At 56.6% G+C, this 20,000-nt stretch overlaps 1 protein-coding gene across 1 annotated transcript in view; it reads left to right on the plus strand.

Moving 5' to 3' along the window:
* The window catches only part of noc2l (NOC2-like nucleolar associated transcriptional repressor), a 30,319-nt gene extending 13,388 nt beyond the window's left edge, over positions 1 to 16,931 (plus strand). The window contains exons 12-18 of the mRNA XM_030352700.1: positions 414 to 527; positions 1,649 to 1,750; positions 6,496 to 6,639; positions 10,997 to 11,110; positions 12,328 to 12,460; positions 16,376 to 16,474; positions 16,571 to 16,931. Of these exons, the coding sequence (XP_030208560.1) occupies positions 414 to 527; positions 1,649 to 1,750; positions 6,496 to 6,639; positions 10,997 to 11,110; positions 12,328 to 12,460; positions 16,376 to 16,474; positions 16,571 to 16,728 (864 nt within the window). The 3' untranslated portion in view covers positions 16,729 to 16,931. The remainder of the gene's footprint in view (positions 1 to 413; positions 528 to 1,648; positions 1,751 to 6,495; positions 6,640 to 10,996; positions 11,111 to 12,327; positions 12,461 to 16,375; positions 16,475 to 16,570) is intronic.
* Positions 16,932 to 20,000: the final 3,069 nt, after the last annotated feature.

Below are 20,000 nucleotides of genomic sequence, written 5' to 3' on the forward strand. Positions count from 1 at the left end.
GACAGGAATAGCTGCACACACACACACACACACACACACACACACACACACACACACACACACACACACACACACACACACACACACACACACACACACCCGTATGAAACATGGAAATACACTCACAGGCAGACGCTCCGCAGAGCAACCAGTAGGAACCGGCCCGGAGCTTCAAACTTCGGACAGGATCTTTTTGTTATGTTTTCTTGGAAGGCGAAACATAGTCGGGTTTATCAAATGGCTGTTGCAATGAAACAATGAAAAGTATGTGTCGTGACTGGCACTTGTTGAGTTAGGGTCCCTGTTCCCCAGAGCTCCAGCCCCTTGACCGCTGCAGAGGGTATCTATATTATAGATATATATATATATATATACATTATATACAGTGTGTGTTGATGGTGTTCTGCTCCTAGGTGCTGCTGAAGGTGGACTTCAACAAGAAGCCCGGGCGAATGAGCAAGAAGCCCATCAACTTCGCCGTCATCCTGAAGCTCAACAACGTCAACCTGATCGAGAAAGCCTACAAGGTGAGCCCACAACCCCACGGATCCCCAAAGCGACCCTGGGTCCCCCATACCGGCGCTCAGACCGGGGGGGGGCGCCCCAGGCTCCACCGTGGAGACGAGGCCGCGTGCCCCCGGGAGCAACGATGGCACTTTGGTGCATTGATGCTAGAAAACACAAGGCCACATAAAACATGGGCCATGGAATAATGATCACTGCGTTCACATTAACCCTATGTTGACTACTAGACTGACCCCTACCGAGCGTTGGAGTCTGGGGGAGCTGGTCTTAGGCCACACCTCTCAGTGGAGCCAGGCTGAGGAGGTGGTACCATGGACTCAGCGCTGGGGTCTAGATCTCATCAGGGGGATGTCGGTGTAGGGGGCTCCACTCCGACCCTGAGGTTCTGGGGTCCATGTCCACAGCGTGTCGTTGAGCTGAAGGGTTCGGGAGGGCAGCCTGCTGGGAGGATGACCTGCAGGGGAACGCTGTGGCCTCGCTGAGACCCCATGTTACGTCATCAAAAAGAGGCAGGGGATCTGATTGGCTGTGGTGGATTCTCCTGCAGTTGGTGTTTGCGTGACAAAGGATCAGGAGGGGTTAAAGGGCTCTGAACAGCCAACAGACTAACGCACAGCCCCCCCCCACCCTCCTCCTCCTATGGGTTCAGACCTGAGGAGGAGAATAACCCCGGTGAATTAGCTCCAAGCTAGTCTTCAGAAATGACGAAGTGCAGCGTGGTGTGTGTGTGTGCCTCCCTCTCCCTCTCGCTTCCTTTATGGTCATGAAGCCGCCGCGGGCTCTAGTGGGCTGGGCGGATAAGCTTCAGTTCTTTACTGTGTCTTAGTCACGTCCCCTTTGACGTCGCCCTGGTGCCTCGGACAGCTTCTGTCAAACTGTTCAGAATCTGGGCTGCAGGACAGTCTCCGGCCAGGCTGTGTGAGACGGCCAGCAGGAAGGGTCTGGATCAAGTCCACAGTCTACCTGGAGGCGTTCCTGAGCCAGAGGCCGCTGCCCACGCCTTAATGTCTGAATCTGAAGTCATGGCCGGTCACGTTGGGGAGAGGTACCTCCCTAAGGACGCCGGGTAGCTACAATACCTACTGGGAGAGTGATGGAACTTAAAGTGTGTTTGTGTTCCCAGGACGGCCTGATAGACCAGCTGTACGACCTCATCCTGGAGTTCTTCCACTCCCAGGCCTGCTCCATCGGCTTCCCCGAGCTCGCCCTCCCCACCATCATCCAGGTGAGTCCCCCCATCACACCCCCCCCAGGCCCACCGTACCCCAACCTGGTCCACTCAGAGTCATCACACCACCACCAGGCCCCCCGTACCCCAACCTGATCCACTCAGAGTCATCACACCAGGCCCCCCGTACCCCAACCTGGTCCACTCAGAGTCATCACACCCCCAGGCCCCCCGTACCCCAACCTGGTCCACTCAGAGTCATCACACCCCCAGGCCCCCCGTACCCCAACCTGGTCCACTCAGAGTCATCACACCCCCAGGCCCCCCGTACCCCCAACCTGGTCCACTCAGAGTCATCACACCCCCCCCAGGCCCCCCGTACCCCAACCTGGTCCACTCAGAGTCATCACACCCCCCCCCAGGCCCCCCGTACCCCAACCTGGTCCACTCAGAGTCATCACACCCCCAGGCCCCCCGTACCCCAACCTGGTCCACTCAGAGTCATCACACCCCCCCCAGGCCCCCCGTACCCCAACCTGATCCACTCAGAGTCATCACACCCCCAGGCCCCCCGTACCCCAACCTGATCCACTCAGAGTCATCACACCCCCCCCAGGCCCCCTGTACCCCAACCTGGTCCACTCAGAGTCATCACACCCCCCCCAGGCCCCCCGTACCCCAACCTGGTCCACTCAGAGTCATCACACTCCCCCCAGGCCCCCCGTACCCCAACCTGGTCCACTCAGAGTCATCACACCCCCAGGCCCCCCGTACCCCCAACCTGGTCCACTCAGAGTCATCACACCCCCCCCCGTACCCCAACCTGGTCCACTCAGAGTCATCACACCCCCCCCCGTACCCCAACCTGGTCCACTCAGAGTCATCACACCCCCAGGCCCCCCGTACCCCAACCTGATCCACTCAGAGTCATCACACCCCCCCCAGGCCCCCCGTACCCCAACCTGGTCCACTCAGAGTCATCACACCCCCAGGCCCCCCGTACCCCAACCTGATCCACTCAGAGTCATCACACCCCCAGGCCCCCCGTACCCCAACATGATCCACTCAGAGTCATCACACCAGGCCCCCCGTACCCCAACCTGATCCACTCAGAGTCATCACGTGTGTCGCCACTGAATTGTTTCCCAAAATAGTTCAAACCTGAACATCTGTCTGGATCGGTCCGCCGGGGCCACAGTATCACCTGCTGTACACGGCGTGTGAATCATGCCAACAATATCTGCAGTCAAGGCACACTGATCACAGATCCTTATATCAATGTATAATGTAATGAACATAGACTAAGGCCTTCTCCACTCTAATCTCCTTAGTTTATTAGGCCAATTATGCCGCACACTACAATATTTATATGACACTGTGACAGATTTTAATTCTTCTGTTCTCGCCTTAAACCTGCGAGATGCAAAAGGAGATGGAGGAGCAATCGGCACAAAGACTCACCCGTGGATGAAAAAAGTCACTTATGTTATTTAACTGGAGTTCCTTCATGTGACAACGCCACCATCAACACCGTGGCACCCAACGCAGAGACACCTCCTAGACACCATGACACCTCCCACCCACAGGGCAATCGCCTGTCTCTGAATGGGGGGGTTCATACCTCGATGCCTAGCTAAAGTAATCCAGTCTGGGCCCAGAGGTGTTCATCAGAATAGCAGATCTCACGCACCCATACTTTTACTGTTTACTTGTTCTTTATAAAGCAGGAGTTTCTTTATTGTTGCCGTTGGTAACAGTTGCTTAGTGGAAGTCCCTGGTCTCTGTCTAAAGACGGGGGGGGTGGGGGTGGGGGGGCACTTCATATTTGTCGTGCGACCAAAGAAGAGTCGTACCGTGAAGCTCCGAACACAACAGATTGATTTATTTGCGTGCTTCACATGCGCCTCAAATCTATTTGGGGTGTTACAATTCTTAACACAATTAGATTAATTAATTATGTTGATACAAGCATTCGACCCGACACGACCTTGTGCTTTGGGGGTAAGACTGTTCAAGGTCAAACCCAGTGTGCTCTGGGATGGTTTGTTCTCTGCACCCCAAAATACAAACAACAATAGATAACCAACTATACATAACCAACCATACATGACCAACCATACATGACCAACCATACATAACCAACCATACATGACCAACCATACATGACCAACCATACATGACCAACCATACATGACCAACCATACATAACCAACACTAGATAACCAACCATACATGACCAACCATACATGACCAACCATACATAACCAATACTAGATAACCAACCATACATAACCAACCATACATAACCAACACTAGATAACCAACCATACATAACCAACCATACATAACCAACCATACATAACCAACACTACATAACCAACACTACATAACCAACCATACATAACCAACCATACTTAACCAACACTAGATAACCAACCATACATAACCAACCATACATAACCAACAATACATAACCAACCATACATAACCAACAATACATAACCAACCATACATAACCAACCATACATAACCAACAATACATAACCAACAATACATAACCAACCATACATAACCAACCATACATAACCAACCATACATAACCAACCATACATAACCAACCATACATAACCAACCATACATAACCAACCATACATAACCAACCATACATAACCAACCATACATAACCAACACTAGATAACCAACCATACATAACCAACCATACATAACCAACACTAGATAACCAACCATACATAACCAACACTAGATAACCAACCATACATAACCAACCATACATAACCAACCATACATAACCAACCATACATAACCAACACTAGATAACCAACCATACATAACCAACCATACATAACCAACACTAGATAACCCCCAGCGGGTTACGGTGGACTGCGGGACTGGGCGGCCTCGGCCTTCTACAGTAAGGGGAGCTCAACCCCACCTAGCTTAACCCCACCTAGCTTAACCCCACCTAGCTCAACCCCACCTAGCTTAACCCCACCTAGCTCAACCCCACCTAGCTTAACCCCACCTAGCTTAACCCCACCTAGCTGAGCCCCTTCTCAACCACTGGAGACACCAGACTGACCACCAGGGGACACTGGAGACACCAGACTGACCACCAGGGGACACTGGAGACACCAGACTGACCACCAGGGGACACTGGAGACACCAGACTGACCACCAGGGGACACTGGAGGCACCAGACTGACCACCAGGGGACACTGGAGACACCAGACTGACCACCAGGGGACACTGGAGACACCAGACTGACCACCAGGGGACACTGGAGACACCAGACTGACCACCAGGGGACACTGGAGACACCAGACTGACCAGGGGACACTGGAGACACCAGACTGACCAGGGGACGCTGGAGACACCAGACTGACCACCAGGGGACACTGGAGACACCAGACTGACCACCAGGGGACACTGGAGACACCAGACTGACCACCAGGGGACACTGGAGACACCAGACTGACCAGGGGACACTGGAGACACCAGACTGACCACCAGGGGACACTGGAGACACCAGACTGACCAGGGGACACTGGAGACACCAGACTGACCACCAGGGGACACTGGAGACACCAGACTGACCAGGGGACACTGGAGGGACACTATCGACGGCGCTCCGTAAAACACATTACTCACTGGCCGGCCTCTCCCCCTCCCTGTCTCCCTGTCTCCCTCTCTCCCCCTCCCTGTCTCCCTGTCTCTCCCTCCCTGTCTCCCCCTCTCCCTGTCTCCCTCTCTCCCCCTCCCTGTCTCCCTGTCTCTCCCTCCCTGTCTCCCCCTCTCCCTGTCTCCCCCTCCCTGTCTCCCCCTCCCTGTCTCCCTGTCTCTCCCTCCCTGTCTCCCCCTCTCCCTGTCTCCCCCTCCCTGTCTCCCTGTCTCTCCCTCCCTGTCTCCCCCTCTCCCTGTCTCCCCCTCCCTGTCTCCTCCTCCCTGTCTCCCTGTCTCTCCCTCTCTGTCTCCCCATCACCCCCCACCTGTCTCCCTGTCTCTCCCTCCCTGTCTCCCACTGTCTCCCCCTCCCTGTCTCTCCCCCTCCCTGTCTCCCCCCCTCCCTGTCTCCCCCTCTCTCCCCCTCCCTCTCTCCCCCTCCCTCTCTCCCCCTCCCTGTCTCCCCCTCCCTGTCTCCCCCCCTCCCTGTCTCCCCCCCTCCCTGTCTCCCCCTCCCTGTCTCCCCCTCCCTGTCTCCCCCCCTCCCTGTCTCCCCCTCCCTGTCTCCCCCTCCCTGTCTCCCCCTCCCTGTCTCCCCCTCTCCCTGTCTCCTCCTCCCTGTCTCCCTGTCTCTCCCTCTCTGTCTCCCCCTCTCTGTCTCCCCCTCCCTGTCTCCCCCTGTCTCCCCCTCCCTGTCTCCCCCTCCCTGTCTCCCCCTCTCCCCCCTCCCTGTCTCCCCCCCTCCCTGTCTCCCCCTCCCTGTCTCCCCCTCCCTGTCTCCCCCCCTCCCTGTCTCCCCCTCCCTGTCTCCCCCTCCCTGTCTCCCCCTCCCTGTCTCCCCCTCTCCCTGTCTCCTCCTCCCTGTCTCCCTGTCTCTCCCTCTCTGTCTCCCCCTCTCTGTCTCCCCCTCCCTGTCTCCCCCTCCCTGTCTCCCCCTCTCCCTGTCTCCTCCTCCCTGTCTCCCTGTCTCTCCCTCTCTGTCTCCCCCTCCCTGTCTCCCCCTCCCTGTCTCCCCCTCCCTGTCTCCCCCCCTCCCTGTCTCCCCCTCCCTGTCTCCCCCTCCCTGTCTCCCCCTCCCTGTCTCCCCCCCTCCCTGTCTCCCCCTCCCTGTCTCCCTGCAGCTGAAAGCGTTCCTGAAGGAATGCAAAGTGGCCAATTACTGCAAGCCGGTGCGCCAGCTGCTGGAGAAGGTTCAGGAGAACAGCGGCCACATCACAGCCCTGAGACAGAAGGCCTCCTTCGGAGTGGCCGACACCGCCGCCGTGGTCAGTGCGCGCGCGCTCGTGTGTGTGTGTGTGTTTATACTGAGAGTGTGTGTTTATGGAAGGCGTGCTGGAGCGTGGGGAAAAGCCCTTCCGGCGCGGGGCCCCGGTCTGGGCCGCCTCCCGGCTGGGCTCACCTTGGCCCGCCTCCTGGTGGCTTCCTGCCCCGTCTCCGGCGGCGGCGGCGGCGGCGGCGGCTCCATTTCCTCCTGGAAACAGAGGGAGACAGTGGAGCGTTGTTGTCCCAGCCGAGCGCGCTAGGTCCCTCGTTCCCCCCGCTCCACCTGCACACGCCCGTCCTACTTCCTGTCCTTGAATCAGGAGGACTTCATTGGGTTATAGTGTAGGTTTTTATACGTTTAGAATAGCGCTAGTGGAATTACACTGGCGTCCTCTGAGCTCAGACCGGGACAGTGAACCAGGGCGTCTGGTCGCTAATTCACCTGGAACACAACGGTCCTTCCTTCAAGGCCCAAAGCCTCATGCCTGCCGTTTGTCTTCAGTCGTCTAAAACCACTAAATGCCACCGCATTGGCGCCAAGAACACTTCCGTGTTCAACAAAGTGATGCTCTTTATCCAACGCCAGACGTTCTCCACATCACACTAACACCTGGGGGAAGTTGAAATTGCCCAAAGAAGTGAAGATGTGGATACTTCTCCCGGCGATAGAGGGCTTCATGGCAAACAACTTTTATTACGACGCGTTTACTCCCAGCTTCATTTTTGGGTTATTAATTTTGCTCCGTTCAAATCATTTTGTGTTTGCATTAGGGCTGTAACGATACAAAAATTCACGATTCGGTTTGTATCGCGATTTTTGACCCACGGTTCGATACATCCCACGATTCTTTTAAATTTAAAAAGCATTTTATTTAAACAACACTTAAATACCAATTATCTTAATGTAACATTTAATAAAAAATAATTTGGAACACTGAACAGATTTGAACCGAAAGAATATTATTAAAGTATAGCTAAATTAATAAAGAAATAACCAAAGATTGCAGTTGGAGGATGCTTTTTGCTGGTAGGCATAATAGGGCCCCTTTAACTGTTTGGTTGGTTTATTCAAATATCCTTATTAGCGCTTCTTATTAGGCTATGTAGCTTAAATAATGACATAAGGCCGTATAGAATGCAACATGTTTAATAGCCTAACTTTCAATAGATGAGGAAAAACATGAACGTTGCAATAACGAGGCATAGTGTTACGAGTAGCATATGTGTATGCGCGAGAATGGCAGTGTGCGTATGCGTGTGTGAGTGACGTCAGCGAGTGATTGGACGAGCGAGGAGAGTGAGCGGTAGCGCGTGTGTCTAGTGAAGAAGCGAACGAGTCCGGTAGAATAAAGTACCCATCCTGTCAATAATCGGTGGCCGCTTCATTCCGACCTATAAGCAGAAAAACTGCCAGTCAAATCACACAAAACAATAGAGACAGGATCACACAGGCAATTTTTTTCGCGCTTGGCCCACTCTGGATAAATGTCGTTCATATCGCATATGAGGACTTCGACGGCTGTGGAGAAATGCAATCCTCCGTAGCCACGGAGAGCTGTGATCACAGAGAGGGCATCTCGTCACATATTTACGGCATCGATAGGAGGGGGCGCTGTCAGCAGACTATTATTTTGACAAATTATTAGCAAATTTCAATCTGACAATTTGACCGAAGAGTTAGAAAGGGCATATCGCGCTTCTGCCTTCTCACACCGCGAGACAGGTTCGTGGCTTTGAATATCGCGATTTTCGGTTTGATACGCGTATCGTTACAGCCCTAGTTTGCATGCTTTTACACCTCGTTATAAATCTAAATCTGGTGGCGCTCATGGTTTCACCTCCACGCTCATGGTTTCACCTTCACTCTCATGGTTTCACCTTCTCTCTCATGGTTTCACCTTCACGCTCATGGTTTCACCTTCTCTCTCATGGTTTCACCTTCACTCTCATGGTTTCACCTTCACTCTCTCATGGTTTCACCTCCACGCTCATGGTTTCACCTCCACTCTCATGGTTTCACCTTCACTCTCTCATGGTTTCACCTTCACTCTCATGGTTTCACCTCCACGCTCATGGTTTCACCTTCACTCTCTCATGGCTTCACCTTCACTCTCTCATGGTTTCACCTTCTCTCTCATGGTTTCACCTTCACTCTCATGGTTTCACCTTCACTCTCTCATGGTTTCACCTTCACTCTCTCATGGATTCACCTTCACCCTCATGGTTTCACCTTCACTCTCTCATGGTTTCACCTTCACTCTCTCATGGTTTCACCTTCACTCTCATGGTTTCACCTTCACCCTCATGGTTTCACCTTCACTCTCTCATGGTTTCACCTTCACTCTCATGGTTTCACCTTCACTCTCTCATGGTTTCACCTTCACTCTCTCATGGTTTCACCTTCACTCTCTCATGGTTTCACCTTCACTCTCATGGTTTCACCTTCACTCTCTCATGGTTTCGCTGCGTCCTCGTGATATAATATTTGATAACATGTAGGGTCGAAATTAAAGAGCAGTCTCTTTATGTAATTCATCTGATCAGTGTGTGTGTGTGTGTGTGTGTGTGTCCGTCTGTCTGTGAGCGTGAGTGCGCGAGTGTGTGTGTGCGTGCGTGCGTGTGTGCGCGTGCGTGCGTGCGTGCGTGTGTGCGTGCGTGCGTGCGTGCGTGCGTGTGTGTGTGTGTGTGTGTGTGTGTGCGTGTGTGTGTGTCTGGGCGGTACAACAGACAGACAGCACGGCGGCGCCGCGGCAGCGCCAGCTCCTGTTGCCACGGCGCCGGGCCCAGCGGAGGCTGTCGCCAGCCCCCCCCCCCCCCCCCCCCGGCCCGCCGGCGTCGTGGCAAAAGGTGACGGTGTCACCGAGGGGGCGGGGGGCCGGGCGGGGGGGGTGACACTGTCGCTGAGGAAAGGCCACGGCTCCCCCGCGGGCGCGGCGCCCTGCTGTAGCGTCTCATTAGTGACGCCCCGTCTCCCCCGCTCCGCTCTCCCCCGCTCCGCTCTCCCCCGCTCCGCTCTCCCCCGCTCCGCTCTCCCCCGCTCCTCTCTCTCTGTCTCTGTCTCTCTCTGTCTCTGTCTCTGTCTCTGTCTGTCTGTTTCTCCCTGTCTCTCTCTCTTTGTCTCTCTGTCTGTCTGTTTCTCTCTGTCTCCTCTCTCTCTTTGTCTCTCTCTCTCTATCTCTCTGTCTCCTCTCTCTTTGTCTCTCTCTCTTTGTCTCACTCTCTCTCTCTCTCTTTGTCTCTCTCTCTTTGTCTCACTCTCTCTCTCTCTCTCTTTGTCTCTCTCTCTTTGTCTCACTCTCTCTCTCTCTCTCTTTGTCTCTCTCTCTTTGTCTCACTCTCTCTCTCTCTCTCTTTGTCTCTCTCTCTTTGTCTCACTCTCTCTCTCTCTCTTTGTCTCTCTCTCTTTGTCTCACTCTCTCTCTCTCTCTCTCTCTGTCTCTCTCTCTTTGTCTCTGTGTCTGTCTGTTTCTCTCTCTGTCTCGTTGTCATCCTTTCTCGTGTTCTTCGCCTGTTGTTGTTGTTGTTGTTGTTGTTGTTGCTTTGCTGCTACGGTTCTTGATTTGTTTTCCTCTGTGAAACTCATTGCTGATGTATTTGTCTCTGGGAGAGGCGACTCCAGCCAGAGAGAGAGAGTCTTGGCGCAGAGATTTCTTCTGATCCCCCCCCCCCTCCCCCTCTTCCCGTCCCCCCCCCTCCCCCTCTTCCCGTCCCCCCCCCCCCCCTCGCCGGCGCCCTAATAGCAGCGCGTCAGATTGTGGTAAATGCGTTAGGGCGGGCGGAGGAAGCTGCGGTCTATACCCTCTATTGGATTTGCCGGTCAGATAATGTGATTGGGCCTAATCAATATCGTCCACAAAGACCTTTCGGGGAAGTCTGGGCCAGATCCGCTGGTCTCTCCTTTCAGAGCCGCCTCCCCCGTCTCTCCCCCGTCTCTCCCCCGTCTCCTCCCCCTCTCTGATCTCCCGCCAACGCTCCCGCTCATGCGTTGACGCGTCTTAATGACGCCTGTGATCCCTGTTTTGGTTCCTCCGCCGCCCTCGCCGCGTACGGCTGACCGTACCGGGGTCCGGTCGACGGGTGTCTCTCGCCCCCCCTCAGTCCTACCGTAGGCCAACGCCACCGGCGCCCGTCGTAAACCAATCCACGCATCAGCTGAGCTAAAGCGCTTCAACTCGACATCGTTAGAACGCGCTCCACAAAGGCATCGTTGGTATCGGCCGTGGCCGTGTCCCGGGGCAGACTCTGATTGGTGAGAGGCTTAGCGGGGGCGCGGGTAAGCCCCCCTCTAAGCCCCCGGCCCCCCCAGGCCGGGCAGAGACCCAGCAGCCGGGGTAACGGGTGTTGTGATGCTGTCCTCAGGCCCAGTGGGAGAAGAAGCAGAGCGAGGATGGGACTCCACTCACCAAGTACTACAGCCAATGGGCCAAGCTGAGAGAGAGGGAGATCCAGCTGGAGATCTCGGGCAAAGAAAGGGTAACTATCTCCCCACAGGCCGCCCCGCTGCTAGACCCCCAGTCTGGTCCCAGTGTCGTCCCGGCCCCACACCCAGATCACCACGCTTTCTTTAACCGGACGATGACCAAAGGCCAGGGTGAGGGCGCTAGGACTTAAGGACGTGGCCCGGGGTTATGTCCAGATGTCATCAGGCTTTTGTTGAACCCCCCCCCCTCTGTCGAGGTACAGGTGCCTTCTGTGATTGGGTGGTGGGTGATCAATAGACGTTTATCATATTCCAAACTAGTTCTTAGCAGCTCCCATAGCGCATGCTAACCGCTGGCTAGGTGCTTTACAAAGAACCATCCAGTAGTCTCCGCCGTGTTGACCCTCCTCTCAGGAGGCCGGCCCACGCCGTATGAAGGCGTGAGATGGGGGCGGCGTCAGAGGCAGTGTGATGACCTGCTCTGTGCATGGCCGCGGTGCGGTTAAGTGTCGAGTGTTTTACTGGAACGCAGAATGAGAAGATGGACCTCCGGCGTCACATGCTACGCTAGGCAATGCTAGCACATTTGTCTAATTTCAGGGACATTTAACTTCTTAACAGGGTAAAAGTCGACTAATGTTTTCAACTCGCCCCAGTGTATCACACAGGGTTGGATTAGGGTTTTGACCCTGATTGGCTCTTTAGACATTCAGACACGAAGCGTCGTTCAGCAGCTGGGGGGGTCGGACGTCTCTGTAGGATCTGTTGCTGTCGGGGATCGAACCCGGTACCTTTGAGCTGCTGGGAGGCCTCACACTAGCCAGGACTTCATCAGCAACCCTTCAGTACTCTCAGTGAAGTCCTTTGGCTGGCAGTGATGTCTCCTGGTGTGTGTGTCCTGACGGTTGTGTGTCTGTCCTGACGGTTGTGTGTCTGTCCTGATGGTTGTGTTGTGTGTCTGTCCTGACGGTTGTGTGTCTGTCCTGACGGTTGTGTGTCTGTCCTGACGGTTGTGTGTCTGTCCTGACGGTTGTGTGTCCTGATGGTTGTGCGTCTGTCCTGACGGTTGTGTGCGTGTCCTGACGGTTGTGTGTCCTGATGGTTGTGCGTCTGTCCTCATGGTTGTGCGTCTGTCCTGACGGTTGTGTGTCCTCATGGTTGTGCGTCTGTCCTGATGGTTGTGTGTCTGTCCTGACGGTTATGTGTTCTGATGGTTGTGCGTCTGTCCTCATGGTTGTGCGTCTGTCCTGACGGTTGTGTGTCTGTTCAGATGGAGGACCTGGACCTCCCGGAGCTGAAGCGCAGGAAGCTCTCAGAGAAGAAGGCGGAGGACAAGCGGGCCTTCGGGGACCTGTTCGACTCGGACGACTCCGACGAGGACGAGGAGATGCTGAAGATCAAGAGTGAGTCCCACGCCGCGCTACGCTGCGCCACGGGGGTCACTGGGCGGGGCGTGGCTCCGGCCCCGCCCACCGGGGGGTCACTGGGCGGGGCGTGGCTCCGGTCCCGCCCACCGGGGGGTCACTGGGCGGGGCGTGGCTCCGGTCCCGCCCACCGGGGGGTCACTGGGCGGGGCGTGGCTCCGGCCCCGCCCACCGGGGGGTCACTGGGCGGGGCGTGGCTCCGGTCCCGCCCACCGGGGGGTCGTGTTCTCTCATAACAAACCCAAAGTGCCTCCCGGTGACACTGACCCCGTCGCCAGTAGCAACACGGGGGTGACCTCCAGCTGACCGCCACCCCTAACCCCGCCCCTAACCCCGCCCCTAACCCCGCCCCTCACCAGACCTCTAAGCACACCGGGCCTTGCAACCGGCCAATCAGACGGCGTCGCTCGCCCGCCCTCTCGTGTTGCCGGGGAGAGCGAGCGGCGGCTCCGGGGTCGTCCAGGGGTCAGCGCTGCGCCCCGCGTTTCCCGCTTCGCACTCGGATGCGCCGCAGGCAGGAAGCCCCCCCCACCACCCCCCCCCCGGCGGCGGCAGGTCACAGAGGAAGGAGGGGGGGGGGAGGGAGGGAGGAGGAGGAGGGGAGAGGGAGGAAGGGCGTCCTTCTTTAGTTTTGTTTTGCATCTGGACTTCATTGCAGAAACCCCCCCCCCCCCCCCCCCCCAGCGCCGCCCCCGAAAGCAACGGACAGACAGCTGCCACAGGGCCCCCCCCCATCTCTCTCTCCTCTGCTGTCCTCTAGCGCACACGCTCTCTCCTGGCTCCACTGTGTGTGTGTGTGTGTGTGTGTGTGTGTGTGTGTGTGTGTGTGTGTGTGTGTGTGTGTGTGTGTGTGTGTGTGTGTGTGTGTGTGTGTGTGTGTGTGTGTGTGTGTGTGTGTGTGTGTGTGCTCACTCCACTCTCTGTCTCTCTCTCTCTCTCTCTCTCTCTCGCCCCCCTGTTTGACAGGAAGTGGAGGCTTGGGTCCCGGTGGGGGTTCCTAATTCAAACCAGCCCAGTGGAACAGCCAGAGGTGCTGCTCCCACTCCTCTCCCTCTCTCTCTCTCTCTCTCTCTCTCTCTCTCTCTCTCTCTCTCTCTCTCTCTCTCTCTCTCTCCCTCTCCCTCTCCCTCTCCCTCTCTCTCTCTCTCTCTCTCTCTCTCTCTCTCTCTCTCTCTCTCTCTCCCTCTCCCTCTCCCTCGCTCTCGCTCTCGCTCCCTCTCTCTCTCTCTCTGTGTCTCTCCCCCTCTCTCCCTCTCTCCCTCTCTCTCTCTCTCTCTCTCTCTCTCTCTCTCTCCCTCTCCCTCTCTCTCTCTCTCTCTCTCTCTCTCTCTCTCTCTCTCTCTCTCTCTCTCCCTCTCCCTCTCCCTCTCCCTCTCTCTCTCGCTCTCTCTCTGTGTCTCTCTCTCTCTCTCTCTCTCTCTCTCTCTCTCTCTCTCTCTCTCTCTCTCTCTCTCTCTCTCTCTCTCTCTCTCTCTCTCTCCCCTCCCCCCCCCCCCCCCCCGCCCTCCCTCTCTCTGATCTTCCCTCCCACATCCCTCCCCCTTTCTCAAGCTAGGACTTCCAGATAGCTGCCCCCGCACATTGCCGCTAGACACACACACAGAAACAGATACACACAGACACACACTTATATGTCGATATTATATCACACAAACAGACACACACGGACACACAACCTGTCGTGAGGAGCCGGGGGGGGGGCTGATCCAGATTGACGGGTGTTTGTGCGTCACCGCCGGCAACACGTCCTCCGGGTCGTCCCGGGGCGCCCCCCACCCTGCCCACCCCCCCCCGTCCCGCAGCACAGTGTGTGTTTGTGTACGTGTGTTTGTATACATGGGTGTGCGTGTGTGCGTACACTGGTGTGTGAACTGGTGTGTGTGTGTGGTCGGGAAAAGTAAACTTCCTCCTAATCCCTAGCAGGCCGTTCTCCTGTCACACCCAGCGCACCGTCCCCGCGGCAACACGGCACGCACACACACGGACACACGCACACAGGCAGACACACACAGACACATACACACGGACACACAGGCACACACACACGGACACACGCACACAGGCAGACACACACCGACACATACACACGGACACACAGGCACACACAAGCACACAGACACACACACACACGGACAGACACGCACACACAGGCAGACACACACAAGCACACACACACACACACACGGACAGACACGCACACACAGGCAGACACACAAGCACACAGACACACACACACATCCTGTTCTGCTGCCCGCCGGCGGTGTCGGCAGCTCTCTGGGTTTCTATATTTAGGCCGTGAGGACGTCGAGCCCCGCGGTGGACTGTCATGGCCGCCGCGGTGGACTGTCATGGCCGCCGCGGTGGACTGTCATGGCCGCCGCGGCGGACTGTCATGGCCGCCGCGGCGGACTGTCATGGCCGCCGCGGTGGACTGTCATGGCCGCCGCGGCGGACTGTCATGGCCGCCGCGGCGGACTGTCATGGCCGCCGCCGCGGCGGACTGTCATGGCCGCCGCCGCGGCGGACTGTCATGGCCGCCGCCGCGGCGGACTGTCATGGCCGCCGCCGCGGCGGACTGTCATGGCCGCCGCCGCGGCGGACTGTCATGGCCGCCGCCGCGGCGGACTGTCATGGCCGCCGCCGCGGCGGACTGTCATGGCCGCCATGTCTGTAATTGTTCTCCCCCGGTAGAGAAGCCGTGCTGGCCGGCGGCCCTGATTGGTCGGCCCACATACAGGTGTCCTGCCCTCCCCCTGGTGCATTCTGGGAGCATTAATATCAGCGCAGGTCGCTATGTTTATTATTAGAAGGGTTACAATATAATGTATATTATATATATACATTATTCTGTCACTGGTGAGGTTTGGTTCTTTATTTATTTGATCTTGTTTTTAGTTTTCTTGTGACTTCCTGTTTGGTTCCTGATGTCTTGAAGCTCACAGGAAGTTCTGTCAGAGGCCATGTGACCTGAGCTCTTACTGACCAGACCTAGGGGCTAGGGACCTAGGGGTCAGGGACCTAGGGCTAGGAACCTAGGAGCTAGGGACCTAGGGGCTAGGGACCAAGGAGCTAGGGACCTAGGGGCTAGGGGGTTAGGGACCTAGGGGCTAGGGACCTAGGGGCTAGGGACCAAGGGGCTAGGGACCTAGGGGCTAGGGACCTAGGGTTTAGGGATTAGGGGTTAGGGACATTTTGCTTACAGGGACTGCAGCAAAAACCCAGACCACATAATTAGGCTAATTAAATTGTCCTAATGTAGTCTAATTAGGATTGCAGTTCTGATGTAGTGTATAGTGTCATGTAACCTCCGTGTTGGTTGGATCGACTTCCGCCCGAGCGTGTTGAGCGTCTCCTGGTTTGTACTAATGCCAGGCTGTTTAATCTCGTCACTCTTAATTTTTCCTGTGAACTTTCGAGCAGTCCGCCGTTTAATAAGAAGTTGCTGTTCCCACTGTTAAAATAATAAGCCCATTATTTGCTGGGAGGATAATAGCAAATAAAAGGGATTGTTAAATAGGCAACAAGGAATGTGACGCAAGTGTGTCTGCAGACCGGAACGCACAGAAACCTGTTGTTGGGGGTTGCCACGGCGATAGAGAGCGTTCCCAACGTCTGCTGTGGCGTTCTGCTCGGCCTACATCAGGAGGGGGAGGGGGGGCCATCGGAGCGGGAACGCTCAGGGTCCGCCCGACCCCCGTCCAGCGCTGTTGGTCCGACTGCAGAGCGTGGTGCTTGGCGGGCGGCGGCCGGAGGTCGGGCTTTGGTCCGCCGGCCGGAGGTCGGGCTTTGGTCCGCCGGCCGGAGGTCGGGCTTTGGTCCGCCGGCCGGAGGTCGTCCCGACGCTGCTGGGTTATGGAGGCACGATGTTTACGTCCGTCTCCCTCGCTCCCGCAGACAAAAAACGCTACGGCAGCGACGACGACGACGACGATGATGATGACGATCTGGATCTGTCGGACATGAGCGACGAAGGCCTGGACGGAGACGACTCGGGTAGGGCGTGGAACCCCCGGCGCAGAACAGGAAGTTCTGCGGTTGTTGTCGTTAAATATTCCAGCATTCTTAAACTCGGGCCGTTTGTGTTTCCAGATGGCAGCGGTGGTGAGGATGACGAGGAGGAGGAAGAGCAGGGAGCTAAAGCCTCCAAGGCTCCTGAGCAGCTGGCCACCTCCACGCTGGAGGAGCTGGCAGGAGGGGCAGACGATCTGGTGGAGGACCTGGAGCTATCTGGAGACGAGGACGACTGAGGCCCCGGAGAGGCCCCCCCCGGGGACAGAGCCCCCCCCCCCCCCCCCCCCCCCGGAGCTTTTATTGAGGATCAGTTGTTTCTGTTTGACTTTTTCTATTTTGTACAGAGCCATTTAGTCCAGCGTGATGTTAGTCAAACCGTGGGAGCTGTACGATATCAACAGCGTATACGTTTGAACCATAAAGCCTTTGTTGAACGCCGTCTCCGTGTTCTGTCTTTTCTGTCTCCTGGTTCGCTGCGGAAGCGTCCAGATGGCCGTGCACAATTCGCACCTGAAAAAAGCGACCAAATAAAGCGTCGGTACTCTGTCGGCGCCTGCAGGCTTTGTGGGAGCGGCAGCGGCCATTTTAGATGTGGGGGGGGGGGGGGGGGGGAGGGAGAGGAGAGGAGAGGAGAGGCTACGATCTCTCACTGCCAGGGCTCAGCCAAGCCAGACTGGGCCGGGCTGTCCAGGAGCAGGGACAACACACACACACACACACACACACACACACACACACACGGGGGGGGGGGGGGGGGGGGGGTGTTGGGCCCTCCGGCGGCGGGCTGTGCCGGGCTGGCGGGGGCGTCAGAAGCGTTGCCAGGCCCCTCAGCCCAGGTGGTAGCGGGGAGACACAGACTGCTCTGTTTCCCTGCCAAGCCCCCCCCCCACACCCACCCACCTTAACCACTCCACTTGCTGTGTGTGTGTGTGTGTGTATTCATAGTCTCGCACAGTCGCACACCTTCTCCGGTTTACTCCGTACACCCCGACTGCCATCCGCTCCACTTCATTGAATTCTGATTAGCTTTCGACAGCGTTTGCGGTTGGAAGTAATTTAATTTCCTTCTTTATGCTAATTTTATACACAAGTGTGCGGCCGGCTGTAAGGGATATTGAAACGCCCGTTCCCCGGCCTCTGAGTCTCTCCTTAATAATTAAGATGGCCGCCGGGGCTTTAAGTTGGTCCCAGAGCCCCATCACGGCCCCCATCACGGCCCCACGCTGGGGACAAGGGGAGTCCAAGATGGTGGGCTGTGCTTTATGTATATATTTTACAAATGTGTGCGTGTGTGTGTGAGTGGAGAGTGTCTGGGTGTTCCTGGCCCGCGGCTGAACCTCACACCTTCCTCGACAGGTGATGACCCGGACTACGTCCCCAGTGCCCACGCACACACACAGACGCACGCGCGCACACACACTGATGCAATGGGGAACTTCAAACGCCCACACATGCACTTTTCTGGGAGAAGGAAGTAGAAACACCTGGGGGAGATCACACACACACACCGGATAACACAGACACACACGGCGGAGAACACACACACACACACCGGAGAACACACACACCGGAGAACGAACCCACACACCGGAGAACACACACACACAAACACCGGAGAACACACACACACACACAAACACCGGAGAACACAAACACACACACACCGGAGTACACACACACACACACACACACACACACCGGAGAACACAAACACACACACACACCGGAGTACACACACACACACCGGAGAACACACACGCAGTAGAAAACAGACGCAGGCAGTGGTCTCTTATTGGATTTATTTCACCAAGTGGTGAATATAAAAATAGGATGAAAACAATGCAGGGAAATCTAGAGACCATTGTTTTTTTTTAACTTAATTGCGTTCATTGTTTGTAATAAAAATGAAATCCATAACAGATAAAAAAAAATGCATTTAAGAGCTTTGTGCCTTTCTTTGCCCGGCAAACGAGAGAAAACAAAGTCGGTATCTTTGGGATTCGTCTCATGGGCTAATAATTATACATATAATTTGTCTACTACATCAAAAGCCTATAAATAATATTTCCTCGTATTTATATGCTGAAGTAGCATTTAAGATTGGGGTGAGGGGGGGGGGCTCTATTTTACACTCAGAAAAAGGTCAAAAGAAAAAGACAAATCAGAACGTACCACAAAGGTTCAAAGCGCCGGTCACGATTCTCTGTAAAATAAAACTGTATTCGTGCAACTACATTTAACAAAGGAAAAGAAAAGTACCACATATATAACCTTCAGAATATCTTCAACTTTAGCATGAGTCTGTACAATTTTGCATGTTTTTATATGTTTTCTATTTCAACTGTAGTCCTCGGGGCCGGTACAATGTCCCCCCCCTGTATCAGCGACTCTGTCCAGTCTTTGTGTCATGCCGCGCTCCGGCCTCGAGGGCCACAGTGCCCCCCTGGTGGGAGCAGCGCTCCGGCCTCGAGGGCCACAGCGCCCCCTGGTGGGAGCAGCGCCCCCTGGTGGGAGCAGCGCTCCGGCCTCGAGGGCCACAGCGCCCCCCTGGTGGGAGCAGCGCTCCGGCCTCGAGGGCCACAGCGCCCCCTGGTGGGAGCAGCGCCCCCTGGTGGGAGCAGCGCTCCGGCCTCGAGGGCCACAGCGCCCCCTGGTGGGAGCAGCGCCCCCTGGTGGGAGCAGCGCTCCGGCCTCGAGGGCCACAGCGCCCCCCTGGTGGGAGCAGCGCTCCGGCCTCGAGGGCCACAGCGCCCCCTGGTGGGAGCAGCGCCCCCTTGTGGGAGTCCATTCACCGTCCGTCTCCGTGATGCGACCAGAAAACCTCCGTTGGGACGCCTGGCTCCGCCCCCACATCCGGCTCCGCCCAAACAAGACCGGCTACCCTTCAGAGGTCCGGCTCCGCCCTCACAGGCCCGGCTCCGTCCCCACGGGTCCGGCTCCGCCCCCATAGACCTGGCTCCGCCCCCACGTGTCCGGCTCCGCCCCCATAGACCCGGCTCCGCCCCCACAGGTCCGGCTCCGCCCCCATAGGCCCGGCTCCGCCCCCACAGGCCCGGTCATCTTTGGTATCGGGGGACAGTGGAATGCATAGTGCAGAGACGCCGTGAGGAGGCCGCGGGTTTGAGTCCGGCCCGCCGTTCGGACTCAGCAGAGGGTCAGCCGGGGGGGGGGGGGGTGGAGTGGGTTCCCACTGCAGGGCCGTGAGGGAGGAGGAGGGGGGGGGAGCTTCCTGCGTCCAGGAAGGAAGGATCCCGCCAGCGTCGGACCGTCTGACTCACAAGAATGTCGTATTTGTGGCGGCCGGGCTCCTGCCCCCCCCCCCCCCCCTCTCTTTTCTGGCAGGCTGTCTGTGACCAGCTGTCTGCTTTATTTTCTCCCCCTCTAAAATGTCTCTCTCTCTCTCTAGCTTGATCCCCCCCCGCCCCCTCCCTCCATTTTCCCTCATTTCTTTGGATTCTCTCGGCGCCGCCGGCCTGGGGGGGGGGGGGGGGGGGGGGGGGGGGGGGGG

Source organism: Gadus morhua, chromosome 1, assembly GCF_902167405.1.
Source record: "Gadus morhua chromosome 1, gadMor3.0, whole genome shotgun sequence".
Lineage (NCBI taxonomy): Eukaryota > Metazoa > Chordata > Actinopteri > Gadiformes > Gadidae > Gadus > Gadus morhua.